The following is a 17,554-nucleotide window of genomic DNA, read 5'->3' as shown; positions in this document are numbered from 1 at the left end:
TGTAGCTTCCTCTGGCCTGGGCATGACACACCTGGATTCATCTCCTTTTCTTGCTGGCCTGCCAGTAAGGTCATCTTTGAAATCTCATTAGAAAGAATATAAAACATTTACAGTCACATAGTGTATTGAAACATTGTTTAAAAAGTATTGTTCTTTTTTAAAAAGTAAATTCCAACTAATTCTATTTTGATACACTTTTGAGAATTTCACTATATGTTAATATTTCTGGAGGGATGGCAAAATGAATTAAATTACATCCTACTCTAACTCCAAAATGGTGGGGAATCAGAGACTAAAGTGTGACTCCAAAGTGTAGCAACCACCTGCTCTTCATCAACGTGGGGAACCTATATTGACTCCCACGTCCAGGGGTCACAGTCAGGGTCCCTGTAGGAAATAATCTATAGAAGGAATCAGACATATGCCCATAAAACGTGTGGGAGACATTTAACTGAGCAGGAATAATAAATGGGTGGCAAATAGGATGGAGGGCCTTTGTGCAAGACCGTATATTTGGAAACAAAAAGTACATGGATATCAGAAGCCAGATTTTAAGTGCTGTAAAAACTCAGGGACACAGGAGCCCTTGTTACCCTAAACATACAGGGAAGGATCGCTGTTACGCGTATGAATCAATAAAGCTATAACATTCAATACCAGGGTGACCACGCATTTGCTATATTGGTTAACAAAGAGGTCCAAAATGAATACGCTCAGTTTTATGTATTTCAGAGGAGCAGCAATCTTGGTTCCATAATTAAACCTTAAAAGTAACAATCGCCAGTCAGTTAAAAACCCAAAAAGTCAACAAAAAATATATAATTTATAGCAAGTATTCATTAAATGTTTATTACTTGAATGACAGATAATTTCATCCAACAATCTTTAAATTGTTTAAAACTGACAATATGTAACTTTTCAAATTTCATATGACCTTATTCCTTCTGTGTTCTAGTTCTGAAACTTGGCATGTCTATTTCCTGTTAAAAATGCTCATAGTGGCACTATAAAACTATCTTAGTTCAAATGTAAAGGTAAATTCTTGCCAGACATTTCACCCAGTTGCAAATTATCTAAACTGACACAAATAAAAATATAAATTAAATTTTTGGAGCACTCTCTAAAAACTCATAAACTTCACTTCAGGTTTTGATTTTATGTGACGCTTACTGTCCATGAAATTTTCTAATTACGTAAGAGACGCCTTAATATTCAAAAGTGTTTATATTTTAAGTCAGGACGACGGGAACCTGAAACAGACTTTCTACACAAAAGCTCTCAGTTTCCTGTAGGAATATCCCATTGTCATGTTTTATGCTCACACAAAGATGGACTGTTATGGAGAGTTGCTTTGTACAGTGGGTGTTCTTTTTATTCTGTAGTTTTTGTTCAAAATGTAATCTTCATTTTAATCAGGAAGAGAAGTCTGTAATTTCTTCCATTTCAAACTGGTCTGTCCACTTTTGCAGGCCCTTTACATCATTTATCGTCCATAACGTTGCAAAACACTTTAGCCTTTTCCTGGAGAGAAAATAAAACACTACTTATTTTATAAATGAAATTGTTGGGGGACAATACATCTCATTGAAAGCTATGAAAAGCCTAGGACATTAGAACACCAGGCAGGGCTCTGTGGTTAGGAAGCTGTCAGGCTTCTGGGGAAAGGAGTTTTCAGCGCTGCGGCTGTAACCAAAGGACCAAGGTTATTGATCAGCACTACCCTGCCGGCAGGGAGGGCCCGCTTCCTTCCTCTTGTATCTCCCGCTAGGGGCTGTGTGTGCTCCCAGGATGAAAAGTCAAACTGATTTAATAAAATAAAGCCAGCTCATGAAAGAATAAAATGCCAGCATAACACAGACCTGCTTTTTTGTGCAGAAAGCAGCCAAGGTAAGTGTTACGGGTCTGGAGCCGTCTCTGAGTTCGAATTACTGCTCCACCAGCTGTGTGACTCTGGTTTCCTGATCGGTTTCCTAATCAGGAATGAGGCTTGGCCTTATTTCCCCCAATTATAACATGCGTATCACAACAGTACCTATCTCACAAGATTGTCAAAAGGAGTGAGTTAATGAATATAAAGAAATAAGAACAATAACTGGGACAGTGTCTGGGCTGCTGCAAATGACTGCTCAGACTTGTTTCTGTGCCCAGCAAGCATTCAATAAACTGATTATCAATTAGCTATCACAACAAACCCACACCAACGTGTAAGATTTGGTTCACTTTCTTTGATCTGGCCAATAGAATCGACGAGTTAACCACTTTTAATGAAAAGGTAAAACAACAAATACAGTATCCTCATAAACAGATTCTATCCCAATGCAACCTCCTCCTACAATTCTGTCTTGTCAAGATAACTTTCTAGATTTCAAAATGTCACATAGCAGTTGGAAAAGTTGAAATATTTATAAATAATCTGTGAATTTTATTGCTTTTGCTTTATAGGCTATATAGTAGCAACAAGTATAAATTATCATATTTTATTGCCACCTTGCAATATATCTTCTGTAGTACGGTTTTATTCTAGTTTCTTTAGAGAAAGAGAAAAAATAATAAGACAACAAAAGAGGATTTAAAGTTGTTTTTGGACTTTGCAAAGAACTAATTTTTTAAACTCTCATAGATGATTACTTTTCTCTCTGGAAAAATTTTATTAATCTATTTTGTAACATAATTAGAAATAGGCCGTCACTGACTATACCGTGTTCACACAAAAATAGCCGGACAATCAGCTTTAATGTGTCTTTTGGAGCAAAAATTAATATAAGACCCCGTATTGTATTATATTATATATTATACCCAGTATTATGTTATATTTATTATATTATTATATTATATTGTATATTATATTATACCCGGTCTTATGTTATAGTAAAATAAGACCGGGTCTTATATTAATTTTTGCTCTAAAAGATGCATTAAAGCTGATTGTCCGGCTAGGTCTTATTCTCGGGGAAACACGGCATTATTTGCTTTTAATATGGCATTAAGGAAATGATCTAGAAGAGAATGTCAATAGAGGAATCTACATGTCATTTGTAGTATTCTAGCACTTTGGACCTGGTCAACCACCATTACCATTGCAAGGTGCAGAGTGCAAGGCAAAACCACAAGAGGAAGAAAGAGGAAAAAGAGAAGTTGGTTGCACAACTCTACTTTAGTACACAAGTTGGCAATTGTTTCTTTAACTGATAATAAGTATTTGTATTTCAATATTTAAATTTGGTAATGATTTCCAGACTTAAAAAAATATTCTTAGAATATGGTGGGCGACCAAGATTTTCTATTTGACGGACAAATCTGTCCACTAAGTCACATGGTTACTACCCAGGACACCTACCTCAGGCAGGTCAGACTCTTCAGTTAGAGCACGGGTAGGACTGAATGAAGAGCTAAGGGCTGTAATTTCTTATTTATTCATGTGATATTTTCCTAAGAATATCATCCTTCTGAAGTACAGCTCAGGTTCATGCTAAGATTAGTTTACATACTGACTACATACTGGCTGGATATGAAGGGCAAAGGGTGGAATGCATTCACATGAGCATTCGAGGTGACAGAGAGAAATCAAGTTTATAATGAAAAGTTTGTCACAAACAAATCCACAAAATAAGTGACATGTGGACACTAATTACAATTACCTAGTTACATAGTACTATTATTTTCATTCATGTCCTGACAGAATTCTTAATTCCTGAATGCAACCACTGTACATCTGAATGCAATATATGGAAAAAAGAGGTACCCTACAGGTTTTATATATAGAGTTTTCTTTTAGTAATCTTTTGTATAAACGAATGTTTTAAGCAACTAATGTGTAGGCACAAATAAGGAGTTAATTATTCAGAAAAATGACTGAAAAACCAATTTAGGAACTTAATAGATAAAGATCTGACTAGAGATTGAATTCATATGAATTTTGAGAAGAGCTGTTTTCATTTTATTGTAATTAAATGTTTCAGAATATTTGAAGAAGTGCTTAAAGGTAGATCTGATATTCACTTACAGGACAAACCTCTTCCTTGGACAACTTGGAAGGTTTCATTATAAATCAAAACATACAGAACAAACATTCTGACCTTTTCATGTTTACTAATCCTTCCAGCTCTTTTGACTTGCTAGATGCTTTCTTTAAAATTTCTCCAGGAATATCTGCTAGTTTAGCCACATTTAGTCCATAACTCCTTGCTGCAATTCCTCTGGTTACTTGATAAAGAAAAGTGACAAAATCAGGGACTTCTTCACCTACAAAACCAAAAAGGAGATTTTAAGAAAACCCATGCCTGAAAGTTTAAAGAAATTGGAGGATTAAAGAAGACATGTAAGTTCCTATAACCTTATTAAAATTTATAATCTGAAAAAGAAACCCATTGTTCCGAATCACCTGTTAGCACCTTTGATCAATTTTACATATCTAGAAAAAGGGGAAGTACTGTTTTGAAAATGTTTTTGCATTGAGGATCTTTTAGCTCACTTATAATGTTTTTTTAACAATGGTCTATTGCAAGCTAAGAAGTATGTAATTTTATGCTGCTTGCTGAAATTTTTGAACTGAATTCTGTATCAAAAAGAGAGTGGTTCTGATATATGGTACAATTTCTCCTTTAAAAACAGATTTAAAAAAAGTGTTATTCCAGTGAGAGAAGGTATTCAAACAGTTTTGTATGTAATGCAGTCTGTAAAGTAACATACATAAAATTTTTTTTCTAAAAGTGCTAGAAACGAAACAACAAAAACAGATAAGGAAATATAACGTCGCACAGTTTAAGTAAGATTGAGAAATTCTGATTTATTAAACATCCTACCATGTTTCCCCGAAAATAAGACCTAGCCCGACCATCAGCTCTAATGAGTCTTTTGGAGCAAAACTTAATATAAAACCCGGTCTTATATAAGACCCGGTATTTATATTATATTATATTATATTATATTATATTATATTATATTATATTATATTATATTATATTAATTATATTATATTATGTCATATAAGACCCGGTCTTATAGTAAAATTTTTGCTCCAAAAGACGCATTAGAGCTGATGGTCTGGCTAGGTCTTATTTTCGGGGAAATAGGGTAGTTAACCAAGAGTTTATATATAGAAGTGGATGCCGTTCAGTACCACCCAGATCCCACTTAGGATTGAAGGGTTTACTGCCCCAACTTTGAGGAAGGTTGTTAGCCTGCAACTTTCCGCTGGATGCCCTTTAGGAATTGCCTCAGCTGAACAGAGCTGCTTCATCCAAGGTCACGATCCGCAGTCTTGAGCAGCCTGCATCCAGTGCGACTGGTTGCTATGGCAGTTGGTAGGTAGCCTCTACTAAGGCCACCAAAGACCCCTGCCTCCTGGTGTTCATGACCTTGTGTCATTTCCTCTACTTCAGTGACTTGCTTCTCATACACAGAATATGGCAAAAATGATGGATGTCACTTCCGAGATTAGATTACAAAAGATTGCGGCCTCTGTCTTGGGTACTCTCACTTTCGTGTTTGTTTGCTTGCTCTGAGGGAAGCTAGTTGACACGTTGTAGGCTGCGCTATGGAAAGGCCCATCTGGAAAGAAACTGATGTCTCTGGCCAACAGTTAGTGAGGGCCTGGAGGCTGGCCAATAGCCACGTGATTGAACTTGGAAGTAGATATTCCAAGGCCTGCCAATAGGCATGTGAGTGCGCTGGGAAGTGGACTGCACCTGAAGTGACTGCTGCCCCGGCCAATACCTTGCTTGTCACCTTGTGCGAGACCGTGAGGCAGAGGTGTTCAGCTCAGCTGCCCATGGATTCCCAGCCCACAGAAATTATGAGATAATAATGTTTGCTGCTTTTAAGCTGCTATGTTTTGGGGTAATTGGTTATGCTACAATAGAAAACTAAGAAAGGGTATAAGGCCTGGTTCCCTCACCCCAAGTTGTGGTAACTCTGAAGACCATCCCAGCCCCAAAGCTCTCCGTAGGGTTAACTGAAGCCTTATGGCTACAACACAGCCCAGCCCTGCCCGGTCCTGCCCTCAGGTGATCACCATGACAACACTCCTCAGTGAACCTCGGGCACACAAGTCTCAGATTCGGCTTCCCGGGAAACCCAGTCCACCACACATATACATGCATATGAATTAAAAACTGTTAAAGAATTGGTATATAACAAAATACAATACTACAAGCACAATGCTGTATACAGTTAATCTTTGATAAATCAAATCTAAAGCACCTGAGCAATATGCAGCTTTTATTATGAAATTCAACATCACTGCACTAAAAATGTCCAAGATGAACCAGATTTGCAATGATTTCTGAGACCCTAGTATACTTATTCCAAGTTTATCAAGAGCTTTTTCTCACACATTATTTCATTCGGTAACTGTGTATGCTTTATTCTTTTATTAGCTAAAAACTAAAAAGCCAAAAGAGTGAACACAACCGAGAAACAGGATTATGGAATTTTCCTTAGCCTCCCTGAAGAATTCAGCAACTGGCAAATAATAGCTTTCTAAGGGTGGGTGCTGGAAGTGGGAGGTGAAAAGAATGCCGACACTCTCAGGAAGACATAGACTGAAACTTATATTATAAAGCACTAAGAATACCTTTGCCTCCAAATAAAAACTTAAGGAACACAAAGAGCTGAGGAAGTGGGTGTGAGCAGACAAGGAAAGAAGCACGTAGAAACCCATGCCTGCTAACCTGGATAATTCTCTGTTACTCTGCAATGCTCACAAGACCAAAAGTGAAGTGAACAGCAGTAGGCAATCAAAAAAGCAAACTCTTCTCATCTTTAAGATAGAAATATTTTCTTTATCACTTCAACTGGATTAGTTCTAACTGATCTCCCTACTCCAGCCTCTTCCTCTCTAATCTAGCCTCATGTTGGTCTTTCTACAAAAAGACTCATTCATCTGTCTGTCCATTTATGCATCCATGCATCCATGCATCCACCCACCAACCCACCCACCCTTCCATCCATCTTTTTCTGAAGGCCTATGAAATACCACAAAACCTCCTTACTTAAACACTGCTTTGATGATGGCATTTTTCTTTTTTTGCTTTATATATAATATATAGTATATATAATATATAAAGTTATAAAATGCTTGTTACATTTAATATAGCTATCAAATATAGCTAAATTACACAAAATACGTTCTGAATAACTTGTTAACATACTTCAGTACAGTTGCTGAATTTATCACAATATGCCAGTCTGGACTTTAGTATTAATTATGGTAGTTCTTAGACCATCAAAGTAAATAATGTGCCCACTCTTCCATAATCACCTGGGGGAACTTTTTATTAGTTATGCTCTACCTCAAGACTGTCCTTCACCCCTTTTGTATGGGAAAGGAAGGGAAGCCGGAAGCCAGGAGAGAGGGCAGGAGGGAGGGAGGGTATGTACGTGTGTAATGGAAATGTGGAGGCAGAGAGAGCCAGGTGGGAAAGAAAATGGCAAAAACAACTCGTTTCTGCATAGCTTCACAATACAAGTTCTTGGTAAGGACTTTACTTACAACCTATGACCATTTCTTAAATGGATATTATTAAAAAGCTTATCTGATACGGCTTAGAATCAATTAAAGTAGTAATTCATGTTTCTGTTCGTTACAGGGAGGCTTACGAAATCTGTTTTAAAACCAAACTTCTACAGGCAGTTATTAAAGAGATGTGTTCTGATCAAATAGCTTCTGAAGTCACCTTTAGGATAGATTCGTAAAAATTAAGATGCGGATGAGGTTAGGTGACTTGTACAATATTTGATAGACTGGAATAGCCCAAAACACAGGTTCCTTGCTGCTGGTCACAGCTCTACCTACCACACCAGGGGAAACAGATAAATATACTATCTTGGTAGCCACCCAAAAAGGTATTTGGGGCATTTTACTGATGATCTAATGGCCTCTAATTTAGACAGAAGAGGAGTTAGGTTAGAGATAATGGATGAAGCATAGAGATAGCCAGGAATAAAATTGGAAGTGAGTAAGCAATGGAGCAATGCTTCAAATTTTTGAGTGAAAATGATTTTCAACCTAAAATTCTAGTCTTAGCTAAACTGTTATCAAGTATGACGGCATAATGGAGACATTTTCATTCATGCAAAGTCTCAAAAATTGCACCTCCTTTAGTTATTATTAGTAGCCTATCTAAAATCTATTCCACCTTTAAGAAAACCCTGATTAACAAAGGAGTTAACGTCCTGACCATGCAACTCAGGGAAGACTGTTCCCAGATGCAGCTCCAAAAGCTGATCCTGATTACAGTCTAGGCTGATCAGTCACCCCTGCTCTTCTCCCTGCTAAGAACTGGTTTAAGAACGAGCACGTGATTCCATTCTGAAAATGAGATGGGACAATGAAGGGTTGCTAATGGGCATCTGAAAAAAGTTCCCTTTCTCCTAAGAGTCACAGGAAATGCTGATTTCTTTTCTTCCTTTGGACATTGTCAATTCTGGATGTGATGCCCATAAGAGCTGCAGCCAGTCTTGCCACTAGCCTGATGATGGAGCAAGAAGGGCTGAAGTCAGAGCCTGGAGAAGTGAAAAGAAGAGGAGCTGAAGCCCACTTTTCCTTGGCTGTTTCTGTAATGGGAGATTATATATACCCTTACTGTTTGAGCCAGTGTGAGTTCAAGTGTTCTGTTACTTGCAATCAAATGCACAGTAGAGAGGGTAAGAGATTTCCTAGGATGATGGTAAAGGCAGGTCTCAGGACAACAGCTGGGCAGGCCTACAAGCAGGAAAAGAAAGAGTTCCAGGAGGAATGACCCCAATGGGGAAATGGAACAGTAGGTTCAATGGTCTGGAAAAATGTCTATAGAGAGGTGTTTTACGAAGCTATTGGAGGATACAGGAAGATTCGGGTACAAACTCAAATAAAACAATGAAATGAAAAAATAAAAACAACACAATTATTACCTTCAAGAAAACAGAAAAAGTTGTAAAAGAAAGAAAATGCACTTGTCTCCATAGCTGGTTCATGAGTAAGTAATACTTACTGGCAACAATGGTGAAAACAATGAATATGAATGAAACAGAAAATGTGAAACAACTCTATCGGGGGGACAGAGGAAGGGAAAGCTGAAGACCTCCATCTAACAAAATGAGAAGTCAACCAATATTATGTCAAGTTGGTGAACTAAGAAAGAGGAAAATAAGCATACCATGGGGAAATATAAAAGAAGTGGATGAAAGAGTTGAAAGCATTTGCTTTCAGGCTGGGATGGGGAGAGAGCATGGAGAAGGGACAGAAGCAAGGCACTGCTGCCTGTTGGCTCGAGCCTTTAAGCATCATTTAACTTTTAAAATTACGTTCATGAACAAAATTTCAAATCCATAAAATCAAATGCCAAAACACTTGATATACAAGGCTCGGGGTTAGCAGTGAGTTCACATCAAACCTTTATCACTGTCCCTTCCCTATCGGTGAACTCGATTTTGTTTATCCCACTGGGTTTTAGCTTATAAGCTCCTCCTGTCACTTTGGATGCAGATTAATAGGCACAAAACTGATTCCATGAGAGAATTTATGATGTGTTTTTCAAGACTGGTCGTGGCGAAAGGCAAGCATTGCCTAACACCTTTTATCTTAGGTCCAGTGCTTTGTTTTATTTGGGCTAGGTGCCTGATTCCTTTTTCAGGTCCATTCTTATTCCTTTCCAAAATAAAATTTGGACTCTTGATGTCTTAGATAATGGATTTTCCATTATTGCACATCAACTGTGTAAACCATCAGTGGCCTACAGGCTGGTAGCTTTCAAAAATTACTACCACAGGAAAAAAATTGCTAAAATCTACTGCATTACATATAGCACTTGAATTTGTTTCTCTTGGCTAGTGGTGTTCTTTTTCATGAAATGTCTCATTTCTGTGATATTAATAGTAAGTGGAAAGGCTAGGAAGAATACTGTAGATCCCACAAAGCAGTTCTAGCAGAACTGCTCGAGAAGAGAATTGCCAGGAGACAACAAGGGTTCAGCCCCCACCCAGGTGGCCAACGGGCAAGCCACTTCACCTGTCTTCAATTTCTTTATCAAAGTAAGATAAAACATGTTCACTGTAGCATATGGTTCTTAGCAATTAACATTGAATGATATTTTGGGAAATACATATGGGGCATCTTAAAAGACTATATTCTACATTTGATTGTTAGGGCATCTTTCCTGAGGTAACTTTAAGAGAAAAAACCTAAATGTCCCCCAGCCTCACCCTCTTCTACAAAAATGAGACATGGAATAGCAGGGAAAGACTCAGAGATGGCAAGGATAAACGTGAATTCTATTTGACCCAAAGCTTAGAGAAAATTAATTTGGACAAATGTCATTTATAATCAACATTCACAGTTTTTATTACTAATAAGCAGTAAGTTCATGTTCCTATAAACTTTTAGTTATCAAACATGAAAACAAATAACATTCTAGTTGTACCTATTACAGGAATGTTTCATACCTGCATCTTGTTTGCTTTCATCCTCATTGACCAAGAATCCCATGTGATAATTCCCCACCTGCTGTGAATAACTTTTCTCTAATTCACAAACTGGTGGATAATGGGTGACAAACAGGGTTAAGGATTTCACCTAAAGCAATAAGACATATAATAAATGTTATTTTATTTTAAAATGTTACTTAATTAAAACTTTTCTCCAATTTTCTGTTTTGAAAACTTTTAAACCTTCATAAAAGTTGTAAGTACAATGAACACCTATATACTCTTTATCTAGACAACCAACCGTTAATACTTTGTCATATTTCCCCTTCCTTCCTCCCCCTCAACACACACTTTTTTCCCCTGAACCATTTGAGAATTAATTACAGATATTGCGACACTTCATCCCTAAATACTTAAGATTCTATTGTATAAAAACAAAAAACATTCTCCTACATAATCAGAATAAAATTTTTTACACTCAAATTTAACACTGATAATTATGCTATGATAGCTAACATATAGCTCATACATTTTCCTAAACTGTCCCATTAGTGTTCCTTATAAATGTTCTTTAAAAAAAAAAAAAAAAAAAAATCAAGGATCACGCAGTACACTTCGTCACATCTCTTTAATCTCCATTAATCTAGAAGAGTTCCCCAGACTTTTTTGTCTTTTATGACATTAACATTTTTGACATTAACATTTTTGAAGGAGGGCTGTTTTGCATGTCCCTCAATTTGGATTTGGATGATTGTTTCCTCCTGATTAGTTTCAGATTAATCCTTACTGCCAGCAATATCACATATCTATACAGGTGACATACCCTCTTCTGTACATCACATCAGGAGGCACAGGGCAATCTGACCCATTATTGGGGATGCTAAATTTGATTATTTGGTTGAAGTGGGTATCCAGAAGATTCCTTCACTGTACTGACACCTTTTTCCTTTGTAATTAATAAATATCTTGTAGAGTGATACTTTTAGATCGTGTGAATATCCTTTTCTCCAACAACTTTTCATCCAAAGATTTTACCACCTATTGATTATCATTGCCTGAATTAGTTACTATTATGGCGGCTAATAAATATTCATTTAAAAAAATTCTCTCTATAATTATTAGTTGGCAGTCTATATAATGCAGTGCTTACCTTTCTCCCCACTCTACTCCCACCATTAGAAATTTTTGTTTTCTTTTGTTAGTATTAGTATGGATATGTGAAATCTTTAATGAGCATTATTTTAAAGCACACGTTATCATATATTCTAGAACTCCCTATCTTGAGGGAAGTTAACACCAAATCATAGTCTAAAAATTAGCAGAAGACAAATTTATAGTCTAAAAATTAGCAGAAGGTAATTAAATTGAAGAATTCCAATTTTGATTCATCTGCCATCCACCGTATTAAAAGTCAGACCCGGGCATCTTCTCTTATAGCAATTACAAATAAAGCTATTAGGGCAGGGCTTCTTCCACAAGCTGCTCTGAAAATCCACCCCAAAGAGTCTTAGGATCAGCTCTCTCGCCCTGGGGCTCCTTGCCTGAGCTGAGGGGCACTTCCAGCCAGAAGACCTAAGGGTTTGGGCTACAGCACTGCTCCCCTCAATGCCACGTGCACATGCAGCAGCAATACACAGCCTGACCCATTATTCCTCTCTGATCCCTCTTCCCCATCTTAGCAATCAAAAGACACCATGAAAATAAAGATTCTCATCCATAAAAAGATTAGAGACTCTTGTTCCAGACGAATGCTTTTCAATGAGTTGCCTCCTAAATTTTAGCTAAAAATAATACTTTCTTCATTAATATTTAAAATATCCCAATACTGCTATGGGAAGTAATGAAAACAGAAATGACAAATTCAATTGTCATAATTTGTTTGTGAAGTGTGACTCTTTGAAGTATTGCTTGTTTTGATAGCCAGTTTTCCAGCATGGGCCTCCAAATCATCACCCCTCAGTGTTCATGCTGTTGAACTGTCTCTTCCCACACTGAATCAGGGCTGGCTTGTGCGGTCATCAGAACATGATGGCAGTGACAATGTGTGACTTCTGAAGCTAGGTCATAAAATGGATTGCTGCCTCTATCTTGGCCTCTTGGATTGCTTCCCCAGCGGGAAGGCAGATGCCATTCTGTAAGGACACTTAAGCAGCCCTGTGGCAAGGCCCACAGGGAAAGGTACTGAGGAACCTGGCCAACCACCAGTACCAACATGTCAGTCATGTGGGTGAGCCACAGTGGAAGAGGATCCTCCAGCCACGGTCAAGCCTTCAGATAACTCCAGCCCTGGCTGACAACTTGACTGCAACCTCAGGGGAGACCATGAACCAATACCACCCAGCTAAGCTGGTTCATAATTCCTCACCTCCAGACACTGCGAGAGATAATAAAGGATTATTGTTGTTTTAAATGACTGAGTTTTGGAGTAATTTGTTATGCAGTCGTAGTAACTGATACACTGCTATAGAATAGAAACAATGAAATCAAACTCAAAGGGACAAATTCAGTTCTGTTATATTTTGTTGCTGAAACCTCTTGAATGAATGTTTAAAATGTGTTCTGGAGGCAGTATTAGGACTTACTGAACTTGTGATATATAGTTTCTATAATGGTTAAAGGAAAGTTCCTGAGCTACATCTTTTTTGCAAATAAATTATTTATTTTTAAAGAAAACTAAAAAAGTATTTCAAAGTAGAAAACATGTCATCATTACATACTAAATCTGTTTAAACAAAAAGGTGAGGGCCATCAAAGTTTAAAGAAAAAGGGATTTTATTTCAGCATTATGTTGTTTTGCAAAGAAATGAGTTAAAAATATGCTTTTATTGACTATTTAAGGAAGAGAAGAAGAAATGAAAATGGGGAAGCCAGAGAGAGAAAGAAAATAAGAAAGTAGAGAACAAAATTAAAAAAGGAAAAACTAAAGAAGAGACAAGGCTCAGGGGCAAGTGATAGAAAGGGAGAGACCAAAATGAACAAAGACAAAAAGTAAATAAAAGGTGAGAGTTTGATGGGAGATGACAGGGATTAAAAGTGTGACACAATCAAAATCTAAGCACTGAGATGCTTTAAAATGTACTCTGAAAAGCGATACGCAGTGAAGGAGGGATATTACTGAAACAGAGGCACAAAGAGATGAAGTCAAAGACTTTATATGGAGATTTTTTAGGATATTGTTGAAAAAAGTACTTCACAGGGCAAAAATGGCACTATCTTCTTTTTGTTCTTTCCTCAAGGATTGTGTTGCAGGTGAATGGTCCCTGCTCTTCATTCAGAGTTTGCCAAGGATACTAAGATACAGTTCTGGGTGGAAATTTTGCCAGTGAGGCACATCAAACAAATGCAAACATTATTTAGGGCCCATCTATCTGAGCTCAATGGACACCATTCGAATGATCAGCTGCAGGAATAGGGTTAATTATAACAATTAAAGATAATGTTGAATATTTAGAAACTGGGAAAACAATTTGTATAGTATGTACCATTTATGAAAAAAAAAAATGCAGGATGCTTACCTCTCTAATAAAATGCTCAAGTGTAGCATAAGCAATGGCAATTCCATCATGGGTGCTCGTCCCTCTTCCTAATTCATCCATGATAACCAAGGACTGTGATGTTGCTTTTTTTATTATTTCTGCTGTGTCAGTCAATTCTTCCATAAATGTACTCTGGCCTTTATATATATTATCTGCAGCACCCATCCTATAAATAAGATAAAGACACCCTGATTTTCCTCTGAACTTTATTATTAAGAAACTAGGCATTATTTTCTAAACAATAAATATAAAAGATCCTTAGGGGGTCTATATACTTAGACCCAATAACAGCTGAAATTATATTAAACAAAAGAAAGTATTTATTGGATATACAGAGTGCCTTACATCGAACAGCATCTTATAGAAACATTCTGAAAAGAAGAATTTGTGTATTGGACAGAGCTCCTGAAAAGTAGGGAAACTTCTGTCTCTGCCTTTTTCTGATCAATCATCTCAAAACAAAGTTTTGGTACTCACAGGGGAAAATGATGCTTCTCTGTGTCACTGTGTTTAAAATCCACAAGTACAATTAAAGGCTTTTTCCAGTGTTTCCCTAAGAAGATTCCACACTGATATTATTCCAAACTGAATTAAAGTACCATGTTGAAATAACTTAAGATAAAACATTTTTATTAGAACTAGAATTACGGAGGTGTAGTAACCTCAGACACCTAATATAGGTTCTTAAAGTGGACTTCATGGAACACATTTCTTGGAAATGTCAAGAAACAGGTCCAAAAGATGTAAGGGTTCTTTCCTGTAAGACTTCTTGAATGTTTTACTATTCAGCTACACATTGTGCATTTCCTAGAGAGCGATTAGTATACAGCATTTCTCTAACTCATTTATCCATGAACCCCTAAAACTTCTCCCAGAGCACGCTGGGACAATAATGGACTACAGAACACATTTGGAAAAATGCCTATTTAGTATAAAAGGAACCTGGGGGGAAAAAAAGGGAGTAATTAAGTCACACTCACTCAAGGTCATGTAGTTCATAGAAAAACCTGGAATTCAGATTTTTCAACCTGCTAGCCAGCTTTGTGATTTCTGGTTTAACTATTTTCTCAGCAAAATACCTCCATCAGTGTAGTTTTGTTACAACAGTTTACATGTGACCTACAGCAGCATAATGTACCTTTTATTTCAGGAGAAACTCATAGTGAAATCAAGCCTTAACCACCCTGTGGCTGGAGCCCTGTACAGGGAGAGGGCAGACGGAGTGGAATGGTTTCCCTACGGATCGGTGGAGCCTTAGGAGAATAGCTCTAGTAATCAGTGGCATTTAGAACCTGTAATTAACTACGTCTATGATGGAGTTGATATGGTTTTACTAACACTGCTGTCAATTTTATCCATTTTAAAATCAGTAACTATGCAACATAATTTCTGAAATGTTGCTAACTTAGAAGCATTCTGGTTATTTACCTCAATTTTCACTGTTTGCTTTACTATTATTTCCCCTACTACAAAGTGAGAAGATTCAACTTTCCTATCTCTGCAACCACTCTGAATTCTTCAAATTCGTAATGTTTAACCCTCATTTAACACTGATTGCTTTTATTCCTGAGAGGTTATAAGCTGACAAAAAGAACAACTCTTTGGCTGATAATAAAACAGCTCTGATTAAGGCAAATATTTGAGGAACCTTCAATTCTCAAGAATTAGAATAACGAGCAAACACTGGATAATATTTCAATGCAATAGTTTAAGTATGACACTTAAGTGCTTTCTAGAAACACTATGGTAGCAGAGTGGTTACCATAGTGGTTTCGGAAAGATATTCAAAGACATTTCAAATCAGGGGGAAAGGATGAATGATCAATCAGTAAAAAAGATGCTAGCTGATTGGTTATTTCAGAAAAAAACAAAGATGTGTCTGTCCCTACTCAAACCATATTCCAAAATAAATTTATATGGATTTCAAAGTTTAATGTAAACTTAATAAACATACCAAGCAGTATAGATGAAATTTAAACTCTGGAAAGGTGGGTGGGATGGCTTTATAGAAAAGGCACCAAAACATGTGTACAGCAAAACCTTACGGTACCAACGTGTCTTATAGTATTGTAGGGTTTCTGTCCTCAAGGAAGCCAGGCCAGATTTCAGGGGATCTTGGATGCATTTTTGTTAAGCAATGGTCCCAACTCCACTATTAGGCCAGTGGTTTTTCAGCTGTTAAATCCGTTGTTCAAATGAAATTTTATAAACAAACTGACGCTGCAGATGAGATATAAGGAATGCTGATTTGGTTAAGAACCCACTACTATTAACTATTAGGTCCTGTTCCCCATCCAGAGAAGACTGCGAGACTCCTAACACCCTGTAGGAAAGTTTGAAAGCCACTGCATTAGGAACCAACACATTTTCTATTACAATTCTATTTTTCCAGAGCACAATAAAGTAGCAATGCTGCCCAAGAGACACTGAACAAATGCTGGCTCATTAACCAGTGTCTTGAGGCCACGGGGGAAGCACACATTTGTAACTGTAAGAACTGTTTCTTGATAAAAATATTTTCTGTTAACTTCTCTTAAGAAACATATAGTTTATTTTCCCCAAAATTTCAACAGTATATAATGACTTTATATGATTCTGATGGACACAATTTTATCTCTAAACACATCTTCCTTTTCATCTTGGTTAATAGGAAACAACTGTATAACACTTTATAATGCCAGCAGCAACTCTGATATTATTGTACGTTTCTATCCATATTTCTCTTTGATCCAATATCTTTGGATACCATTTTACTCATATTATTTTGCTCTATTGTATATTTCCCAGTAAACTGCCTAAAATACATTTTTTGGAGTAAGGTAGGGTATAAATTAATTAACAAAATGTTTGAAATTTTTTTAATTAACTCAACAAGTATTTATAAGACATACTATTGGACAATGATTTTGAAATTTTTCAAATGTTACATTATGTTACAGAGTTAAAGATTACCAGAACATACTATCATTCTCTCTTTATTTATATTCAAATATAATGAAAAATGCATTCTTTAGGTTTCATCTTATAGTTCGCTCTGAGCAGACAGGTTACAGTTATATGATTAAGAAAAGAAAAATCACTCTGATACTTTTTACGAATGGCAACTGACTACTCTTTCTAATCCCTGTTCATTCCCTCCTCACCTACAAACCTTGTATAGGTCAACAAAGCTTAATAAAGCATTAATGGAGAAAATAAATTAAATCAGTTGAAACAGTTGCTAAAATAAAAAACACTTCCATGAAACTATGAACAAGAGTTTGTTTTTATGAGACATTCATATTTTGAGATAATATTCTAGATGTTGCTAAATAATAGCATATATAGCTTCTGTCCTTCAGAATACAATCTCTGGGCCTTAATGCAAGGAAAATGCTAACATGAGAGAGAAATGTTGTCATTAACAAGGGAGAAATTTTTTTCATATTGAAAGGTAAATAATTGGAGCTTAAATATCAAAATTATTAAATAGAGGCAATGATTACTTGTATTTAATCAGTTCTGACACACTTTAAATGCTTTTAAAATAATTGTGGTTTACATAAATAGATAGATAATAAAATTTACTAAAAATATTTTAACATTTTTGGGTGTGCAATTCAGTGGTATTAAGC

At 36.5% G+C, this 17,554-nt stretch overlaps 1 protein-coding gene across 5 annotated transcripts in view; it reads right to left on the bottom strand.

Annotated features, from left to right (window-relative positions):
- Positions 1–819: 819 nt before the first annotated feature.
- MSH3 (mutS homolog 3) overlaps positions 820–17,554 on the bottom strand; it is a 195,128-nt gene continuing 178,393 nt past the window's right edge. For 4 of the 5 annotated variants that reach the window (XM_088796585.1, XM_088796586.1, XM_074328782.2 and 1 more), the window contains 4 exons: positions 13,920–14,106; positions 10,423–10,552; positions 4,077–4,242; positions 820–1,521 (listed from right to left, as the gene is read on the bottom strand). In XM_088796585.1, the coding sequence (XP_088652711.1) occupies positions 1,413–1,521; positions 4,077–4,242; positions 10,423–10,552; positions 13,920–14,106 (592 nt within the window). In that variant the 3' untranslated portion in view covers positions 820–1,412. Of the gene's footprint in view, positions 1,522–4,076; positions 4,243–10,422; positions 10,553–13,919; positions 14,107–17,554 lie in introns of those variants that run through there. The other variant, XM_088796587.1, reaches the window with a different exon arrangement.

This window comes from Rhinolophus sinicus, chromosome 3 (assembly GCF_057876585.1).
Source record: "Rhinolophus sinicus isolate RSI-liver-muscle chromosome 3, RSI-T2T, whole genome shotgun sequence".
In the NCBI taxonomy this organism is placed as follows: Eukaryota; Metazoa; Chordata; class Mammalia; order Chiroptera; family Rhinolophidae; genus Rhinolophus; species Rhinolophus sinicus.
Note: the sequence above shows the minus strand (reverse complement) of the source record. Positions and strands in the feature narration are given on the sequence as shown.